Genomic DNA, 9,786 nt, shown 5'->3' on the forward strand with positions numbered 1-9,786 from the left:
TTTAACAAATATGCTCCAAAGTTCGTTCACATTAGGCAACTTACCATTCAATGTCAACTTTCCATTCAATTGAATTTTTCTTGAAATCACTTGTGGCGGCGGTATCACCAACCATTATTTATTTATTTAATAATCAATTATTAATTTTTATTGGATTCCCATTTGATTTTAGCCACCACAATAAAATATATAAATGCTTACAGGACGCATTAGATAATAGCCATCTTTGTTTGTACAATATCAACTTTCGACCACTCTTGAACATATATCACTTGCTGCATATTGATCAAACCATAATAGCTAGCCAGCCACCGTATAACCAAACCCTCATGGCATCCACTGATAAGCCTGACCGTGAATCCATCAAGTCCGAGGAGGCACCTGCAGCCCCTCCTCGCCGTTCCAACTATTCTTCTGTTCATGTTGCTCTCAGGGTCTTGTTGTTTGCAGCCTCAGTGACTGCTGTCGTGGTCATGGTCACTGCCAAGCAAACGGAGATTGTTCCTGTGCCTGGATTACCTATTAGCGTTCCTCTCGAAGCCAAATTCAGCGACTCCCCAGCCTTTATGTAAGTGGGTTTCTTGCATGTATTAAACTTTAGCTAAAAAAACTGAGCATGATTTATGGTTAGTTTCATAGCATGCCGAAACTATTAGCTAATTACAAACTCCATTAATCATTTCAGTAAAAACACAAAATTAATATTTTTCCATGAATTAATACTTAGGCATGCATGCATTTGATTAAGAGTTATAGTTTTTTAATATGGTTCATGTGTAATTCTTTCCATAAATTATTTATTAATTGAATAATGACATGGTGTGCATGCTTAAACTTTTTTCTTGTCCTGTTTTTTTTTTTTTAATTTAACTTTATTTTATTAAAACGAAGTTAATTTAAAACCTACAGGTTAGATTTTTCATCAAGATTTTGAATTTCAAATTATTTTCCAATTTTGAAATACTTATAATGTTCTGATCTGTTCATAAATGAGGCAGTGGGCACCAAGTCCAAAAGGCTCCCAATAATTCATTGCCTGCTTTAATTATTCTAGTCAATCCACCTGTAAAACAAGGCGGCTATTCTAATCTGAAACCAAAAAAAAAAAAAAAAGCTATTTTGATCTTCACCTTTTCTTTTGTTTATGTTTTCTTTTGGAGAAATGGTCTTCAAGTTCTTGATTGCATGGAATAACTCACCAAGAAGTGTACTTGGAAAGAGATATGTGTATATTTAGTCTCGACTAATGCACAAACTATTTCGAAATATTTTTTATTACTGAATAAAAAATATAATTTATTTTTAAATTAAAGGCAAAAGAAGAAGAAGAAGATATGGAATCCACCATAAGCTGCATTAGTGAACCCTAAAACACTTTCGTAAAATACCCTTTGAGATTAAACGACGATTAGATAGAAAATTGACGTGGGCCGCCACTATAAGTAATAAGTAACAAGGCGATGATTGCCGTAGAAGACAGATAAAGGTCCCATACGACCATGTCTGCTCCCTTACGGACGCGACGTCGACCACTCTATATTTTTAGAATATTTTTCCGATATTGTTGTTTGATTTTTAGTCGAGTGTTAAATGATTTGTTTTTTATTATTTTTTTAAAAAAAGGTTGGTGAGCGACCTCAGTAAGTTTTTATTATCCATAATGATTGGGCGTAAAGTGTCTGTAGATAGCTTTTCAAATGTGTTGTTAAATTTTAATTTTATTTGTTTTTATATTTTAAAAATATTTTTAAAAAATTTAAATATTTTTATTTTATTTTAAATTAATTTTTTTAGTGTTTTTAAATTATCTTGATGCACTAATATCAAAAATAATTTTTTAAAAATAAAAAAATATCACCTTCATATATTTTCGAGTGAAAAATATTTTGAAAAACAACTATAAAAATACTCACAAACAAGCAGTAAGTTTAGTAAGTTGGGTTTCAACTATTGGTTAGTATTTAATTACATTGATGAGCATAGAAGTGATTTAATATTACTATTCTATATTCTAAAATATAGTTCATAAATTTAGGTTATGTTTGCTTTGATTTTTATGAATTGATTTAAATTTGTTTTACTTGTAATAAAGTTATAAATCGAAAGTTCTTTATAAAAGTGAATCGGGATTTTTATGCAATCAAGAATTAAAAGTTTTAAATCTTACTGCATGTCTTCTTCAAATTAAAGAATTGATTTGATTTGTTTATATTAAATATAATTTTAACTTAGAAAGACATCTTAACTCTGAATAATGCAAATTAATATACGTATAATTAATTCTGTGCAGATACTTTATCTCGGCCTTATCCGTTGCCGGCTTGTATGGCATCCTGACGACCCTAGCATCAATTTCAGTAGTCTTGAAGCCAGCTTATGCAACTCGGTTCTTGCTCCATTTTGCTTTGTTGGACGTGGTAAGCTTTCCATTTTGTTAATTATATTTGGTTTTGTTATCCATCTTGATAAGTTCAAACATCCCTTTACTTTTCTTTGGTTTTTAATATGGTCCTCCTTCAATTAAGTTTTTTTAATGTGATCCTTTATTTGTACCTTCCATCCAAATCCAAACACTAAATAAATAATAAATATTGAGTTGGCTTGATAAATAGGATACGTTTGCTCCTCCTTTCTTTCTTCTAATTCAAGATTAAGTTGACTTGATATGTCTATCTACACTACAGTTTAACTACAAAACCGTGATAGATATAGATATTATAGTTTTAATGATAAATTAGCTCGCATCTACAGCAATAAACAAAAAATACTGTTGATGGTGCAGCTTATGTTGGGAATAGTAGCCTCGGCAACCGGTGCCGCCGGAGGCGTGGCATATATCGGATTGAAGGGCAACAGTCATGTAAGATGGGGCAAGGTGTGCAATGTGTATGATAAATTCTGTCAACATGTTGGAAGCTCCATTGCAGTTGCATTGTTCGCTTCAGTTCTGCTCGTTTTGCTCACCATGCTCTCAGTCTTCTCCATTTACCGAAAGATCCCCAAGTAGAGCTCTGTGGAAACCAAATTCGTAACCCCATCTTGCTGAGAATTTGTGCACCTAGAAATTGTACGTGTAATTAAGGTGGAGCCTTGCTACTGTTGTGTTGTGTTGGATCAGTTCATAGCTAAGGTTTCTTTTCTGTAAATTGTATGTTTGTGTAACCTGTTTCTTAAATTTGGAATGTAAATGTTCATTGTAACCACATAAAAAAAAAACAAGTACTTGTTTGTAAGTTCTATTCAATTGATATGCATTTGTGCTCCTCTAGAGCTGGACTTGATCTTTTGTGTAAATCATCATCACAAATCCCACTTGTTTTTCCTTCCTTCGTCTAGTAGGTTAAGCCTTTGTAATGAGTATTCTAGGAAATGTGATTGCGTGTAGCTGCATGCCATGATGATTATGCAAGTGTTTGATAACAGAACGCAGATGCTTTAATAAAATTATATTTGGGCAGAAAAATCATCAAATTTGATATTAGCATATCAAAAAGCATCTAAAAATTATCAATTTAATGTTCTTTTTTTGGGTTAAAACGCACTTTGAAAAACACTTTTTAAACGTAATCCAAATGCACCGTAAACAGGTTTCCAGTGCATGTCTCTCAACCTGAAATTTGTGTTGTTTACCCGCTAGATAGGGGAATTTTAGATGAGGCAGCCATCTATTACACAGTTCAATAATAGTAAAATGGAGGAAGCAAAATCAAACTCAAATGACTTGATGAAGAACTCATGCCAAAAGGAAAATAAAACGGAAGAAAATTAAATGGAGCAGCCAACTAGCTTTCAGGAATTCCAGAAAGTCAGGCAGAATAAGCAGAACAGGCAAATCTAGTCATGGATCAGAAATCAAAAAAGCTTTCAAAATGCTGTGCCTCTCACTTCAATTAACATATAAGGACCGATGAGCAACCTGTTATGACCAGGTTCAGTCAAGCCTTTTTCTATTTTCTGTGAGATAAAACATAGCGGCTCAGCATATATAAGCTATTTAAAGTCAAGTGGTATACGGGCACTGCTGGATACAAAGCTACCATTCAGTGCTGTTTTCTGATCTTTCTTATCTTCTCTTTTTCTAGGACTGGGCGTACATGAGCTGATGAATGTACATGGTTGTCGTGGAAGAGTAGAGGCCAAGAGAGTCCATAGATTATATCATTAGTATGAAAAAAAATACATGTTTTGGTCCTAGTGGACAGGCCACGAGCGGACTGCATTCAAGCATTAATGTTATCATAAGACCGTCTACAATAGCAAATCTATTACATAAGACTACAATACGATATCTATTACATCAGGTATTAACCAGTTCACATCTCAACTGAGTTTGAAGACATGAAACACATTTATATTGGAAAGTTTTAAAACACTAGGAATTCACAGTTTTGTAATCTTTACAAAAGAATTATGCATACAACTCACATTACACACAATAGATTGAAAATGAGTTCAGAGCTCTGCAAATTGCACACCTTTAAGCAGGCTGGGTATCAAAACTGGTTAACTCAATTTAGCATTCAAATTTGCAAACTTCTATTGGATTAGAAGATTGCTTGTTCACCTAACTCCTGACCTGCCATCCCTTCCCTAAGCACTTTTTCAAAGAACTCTTCCAGGGTGTCCTCACCATAACTAGGAGTTCTCTCAGCACTATACTCACCAGTCTCGGGATCCAAAACCAGCATACTTTCAGCTGCATAATACCTTCCGATCTTCCCAAACTCGGCTGCATCTTCCATTGAAGGGAAGATCTTAACGAGGAAATCAAGTACGCCAATGGCAAAATCCATTATTCCAATTGGAACTTTCAAGAAATTCGGTTCCTTCCCCAGCAGTCTAAACAACATCTCCCCTTGCTCCAATGGTGTCAAAGCCTTGCCTGGTCCACCAATTGGCAAAATCTGATTAATTTTATCCTCACCCAACACACAATCTGCAATAAACGAAGCTAAATCCTCCTCGCTAATTGGTTTACACGCGCACAAATTTCCATCCCCAAACATCACGTAAGGCTTGCCATCCTTAACCAGCTCGACCTGACCCCCTAAACTCTTAAAGAATGCAGTTGGCCGTACAATACTATATGTGAAACCACTATCCATTTCAGTTTCTCTCATTAGTTCAGCCTCGAATTTAAGCTTTGCTCTCTGAAATTCAAGAAGGGGTTTTTGCACACAGATTGCAGAAAGCAACACAAAATGTTTAGCCCCAAGTTTTTTTCCAGCAACAAGACTATTCTTTGTTGCCTCATAATCAATCTTCCATGAATCTTTAACACCCCCAGTACGACTAGCAAGACATGAAACTACAACATCAACTGAAACACCAAAATCATTCAAAGATTTTTCTAAAGTTTCCAACTTTGTCACATCAGAGAAGCACACATTTGCTCCTTGTAACTGATTCAAAGTCTCTTCTTCGCTGTTCTTACCTCTAATGCCACTCTTTTCTCTCGCAACGGCTATAACATTAAACCCTCTATTAACTAACTCTTTAACAACAAACTTTCCAATATATCCAGTTGAACCCGCAACCAAAATGTTAATATCTTTTGGATTCTTGTTTCTAAATGAAGATTGAGTAGCTTCAACACTTGTTGCTGTTGAAGCTCTAATGGGGTTGATTCTTTTTACACTAAACTTAAAGGGAAGCGATGAATTCAAAGGAAAAGATGGTAATGAATGTGAGAGTGAATTTACCTGAATTTGATTGATGAATTGAGAATAGAAATGAGCTTTGTGGCTTTGATACTTTGGTGAGTTGAGAGTGGACACATTGAAAGAAAAACAAAGGGACATCTTTTTTTTTTTCAATTTTTTTACAAAGAAAATAAAAGATGGGATTTTTTTTTAGTATTTATAGGACAATCAGGGAAGGAAAAGAAAGTGAAGGAAAATGTGAGGTGGGTAGTGGGGAAGAGTGAACTTTCATGGTTGTTGTTTGTTGCTCTATCAAAGGAGAATCTAAAAACGATAGGTGGATATCTCTTTGTTGGATTTTATTAGCAGAATAGCAGCTTGGGCTTTTCTTTTTGTCAGAGGAGGATGCGACTGGGGTAGATTGTTGGGGAAGAGCCCAATCCTTAATGAAGAGGTAATCAACAGTGTTATTACATCGGCACCAGCCCAACAAGTCAACTATTTAACTCATGTTTAGTTTGCGAGTAGTAATATTTTTTCAAAAAATAACAGTTATATAGATTATTTTAATGTATTTTGTAACGTAAAATAATTCAAAGTATAAATTGAAAAGACTATGCAAATATTTCATTAAATAAATTAATAATTATTTATATAAATAAATGAGAAAAACAATTATTAATAATAACCAAAAGAGAAATTGATAAAATTGAGAGATGTAAATCAAGATATTCAATCACACAAAATAAGATATTTACCTGATTATATTTAATAAAAGATAAATCCACAGCCTAAAACACTCTTGACTTAAAAGATAAACATAAATGAAACTGACAAATAAACTCATGTCAAAAAACAATATTATTCAAGGCCAAACACATCAGCAATATTATTTAAAAATACATATTTTTTATTTTTATAAATCAACTTCATTTGTATAAAACAAAAAAAATTCTAAATGAATCAGCATAACACCTTGAAAAAAAAACCATCTTAAAAAAATAATATTAAAAAAAAAACAAATGCAAAGCAATAAAGATCATATGAAATCGAATATCTAAGAAATCAAATGTCAAAAGATGAAATCAATAAAAAAATATCAATTACACAAATTAATCTAAAACTAAGAGTGAAAAAAAAACCATTAATTAGAGGACAACTAAAAATCTGATTTGATATGCACTTCGTAATAGGTAGTAATGTTTTTTTAAAAAAAAAAACTTGAGTATATAGACTATTTTGATATGTTTTTTTACATGATATAAATTATAAGTGAAAATCAAAAATTTTATCCAAACATTTAATAATCATACCTGTAAATAAACAAATAAATTTGTTAATAATAACTAAAAGAGAAACTGGAAAAATGAGAGATGGACATTGTTCTTGCTCTCTTTCTTTATATTTTTTGTAATGCTTAAGTTTTGCTTTCATTAATCTCTTGTTTATGCCTTTAATTTCCTTTATTATACTTATATAATCATGTTCTCCTATTGTTTATTTATGTTTCTCTTATTCATAATGTTCAACTAAGTTTATTATGTCAAGGTGAAAAGATTACACTAATGGTGTAAGAATAAGTATAGTATAAACTCAACATGAACTTTAATGTTTAATACTAACATGTTTTGTATTTGTTATCATTTGTAATTTATATAGTCCACCTCCATGTGGTTCGACCCCGGTATTGTCGGGTTATTTATTACTTCGACACTCCTGCACTTGGGAGAAGACATCAACTCTTTTATCGTGTTAAGTTTTTGGCGTCGTTGCTAGGGAGGTAAGTTATTGTATAAATTATATATTTTCTTCACTTTTGTTTGTTTTTCTAATCTTTGTTTTTTCTTTTTCCTTTTCTTCTTTCTTTCTGCACTTGCATGGGAGTTTGGACATGCACATTAAATGGTAGACTTTCTAGGAAATCCTCATCATTTTTAGAAAACATAGCTGAAGAGGATAATCAATCATTTCATAATAAAAATAATCATGTTAGAACACTTAAAGACTACATAAATCCAACAAGAATAAGTGCATGATCACGCATAGTTTTTCCTCATGATGCATCTCATTTTAATTTTAAGCCAGACATTATTCAACTTTTACCTTCTTTTCATGGCTTAGATCTAGAAAATTCATACTTGCATTTGAGATAATTTGAGGAAGTCTGTAACACCTATAATTACTTAAATTGTAGCATGAACACCATCAGATTAAAGCTTTTTTCATTTTCATTAAAAGATAAAGCTAAAACATGGCTACAAAATCTTAGGTCAGGATCCTTTCGTGCTTGGGATGAAATGCAACAATAATTTTTAAAGTTTTTTTCCATCTCACTAAACAAACTCTTTCAAAAGACATTCACTCAAAAACCAGGAGAAACATTTTACTAATGTTGGGATAGGTATCGAGATTTGCTTAATACTTGCCCTCATCATGGTTTTGAAACATGGAGATTGGTTTCATATTTTTATGAAGGGTTAACACCTAAAGATAGACAAATGGTAGAATTGATATGCAATGAAACTTTTAAAGATAAAAACTCTGATGAAGCAATAAAGTACCTAGATTTGTTAGCTGAAAATGGTTAAAATTAGGACATTATAAGCACTTATGAGACATCAGGTAAAACTTAACCTCATACATCTAGTAGATGCATGTATAACCTTAGGGAAGATCATGACCTCCAAGCCAAATTTGCATCTTTAGCTAGAAACATCGAGGCACTATGATGCAACCATATTATTCGATAATTTCACCCACATTTAACTAATGTTTTACCTATGTTATATCTATAAAATACCTTGAAATTCTTTATTTTATGTTTTGAAGGTACTTTTGGATGAAAGATGCAAAAAGGAGTAAATTAGAGGTAACTGACAGATTTGACGTTCAGTCGATGTTTTGTGCAGAGCGTGAGTTCTAGAGATCGAAATAATGTGATTCCAGTGGCACTAAAAAGATAACATCCATACCTTTCTGTAAATCTAATGAAAGAAAATAAAATAAGGAAGATCATGAAAATCATAGCTTTCAAAGTCAAATCTCGCAATATGCCAATGTTGACATTCGACCATTCCGACTTGAATATTTGGAGCTAAAAAAGTCCAATTGATGCAAACTCAATTTTGTTAGATTTCTAACTAGCAGTACTATAAACGCTCAAAAGTTCAGCAAAAAAAGATGTCATATGAAGGAGATATAATTTTTCAAAGATGACAGCTGAATTTTGCCAGCAAACAGGTTTCATGAAGGAACATGTCCAAATTATGTTTCGAAGCATCTAAACTAGCATCCAAGTTTTTATTTCAGCAATTTAGCTCCTCTAAGTCAAAGCTTGAATATTTAATGCAAGGCTATTTCTCCTTTTTAGGAAAATAGTTATTAAAGTACTTAAATGTAAACTGTCAACTTAAGGGAGGATTATTTTGTAAAATAAGGATTAGGGTTTCTTAGCATATAAAAAGAAAAAGAGAAGGGAAAAAGGGCAGAAAGGAGACAGCAGCCAGAAGTGAAGAAACACAAACTCTCCTCTCTACAAACCAGAAATAATGTTTTCTTTTATCTTTAAGAGTAGTTGTTCCATAGATGTGCAAGGCTAAGCTCGTTTTCTTAGTTGTAAGGACACAACAAACCTTCGAATTTTAAGAACCATGAGATTTATTCTTCCTTTTATTTTTAGTTTATATTATGAATAAGTATGATTGTTTTCCTATGCATATTTTTTATGATTGTTGTTGATAATTACTAAAGCGGACTCTAAATTATTATTGTGAACAATCTATTGCTAAGTTTGATATCAAAACCGAAGTTGTGATATATGAACTTGTAAAGCAACTAAGCTTGATAATTGTGGCCGAACTATATTATTAAACTTAGGGAGAACACTCAAACAAAGGAAACACAAGTTGCAGACAACTTGGTTGTCAAGAGATCAATCAATTTATCTAGTTCTTAGGGCTGCCATTGAACTAAATCATTAATGCAGATATTGTGATTGTTTGTTGGTTAGGGTTAGTTATATGGCAGATCCGTTAATTAACCAATGTTAAGAAAAAGATAAAAAATCAGAATATGAATTGAAGTTTTGTTTCAAGGATCGGTTCTAATTTCCGTTGGTGAATGTGTGCTTGGGACCAAAGTTTGT

At 32.4% G+C, this 9,786-nt stretch overlaps 2 protein-coding genes across 2 annotated transcripts; one reads left to right on the forward strand and one right to left on the reverse strand.

Moving 5' to 3' along the window:
- The first annotated feature begins 208 nt into the window (after window positions 1–208).
- On the forward strand, window positions 209–3,281 carry LOC133704676 (CASP-like protein 1D1). The gene is made up of 3 exons (XM_062129587.1): window positions 209–568; window positions 2,291–2,417; window positions 2,783–3,281. Exons 1-3 carry the CDS (start codon window positions 330–332, stop codon window positions 3,005–3,007), a joined length of 591 nt encoding a protein of 196 aa, XP_061985571.1. The 5' UTR covers window positions 209–329; the 3' UTR covers window positions 3,008–3,281.
- An 849-nt stretch (window positions 3,282–4,130) lies between these two features.
- LOC133704080 (divinyl chlorophyllide a 8-vinyl-reductase, chloroplastic) lies at window positions 4,131–5,950 on the reverse strand. The gene has a single exon (XM_062128821.1). The coding sequence runs from the start codon at window positions 5,799–5,801 to the stop codon at window positions 4,545–4,547; it is 1,257 nt and encodes a 418-aa protein (XP_061984805.1). The 5' UTR covers window positions 5,802–5,950; the 3' UTR covers window positions 4,131–4,544.
- Between the last annotated feature and the right edge of the window lie 3,836 nt (window positions 5,951–9,786).

Source organism: Populus nigra, chromosome 10, assembly GCF_951802175.1.
Source record: "Populus nigra chromosome 10, ddPopNigr1.1, whole genome shotgun sequence".
Taxonomy (NCBI): Eukaryota; Viridiplantae; Streptophyta; class Magnoliopsida; order Malpighiales; family Salicaceae; genus Populus; species Populus nigra.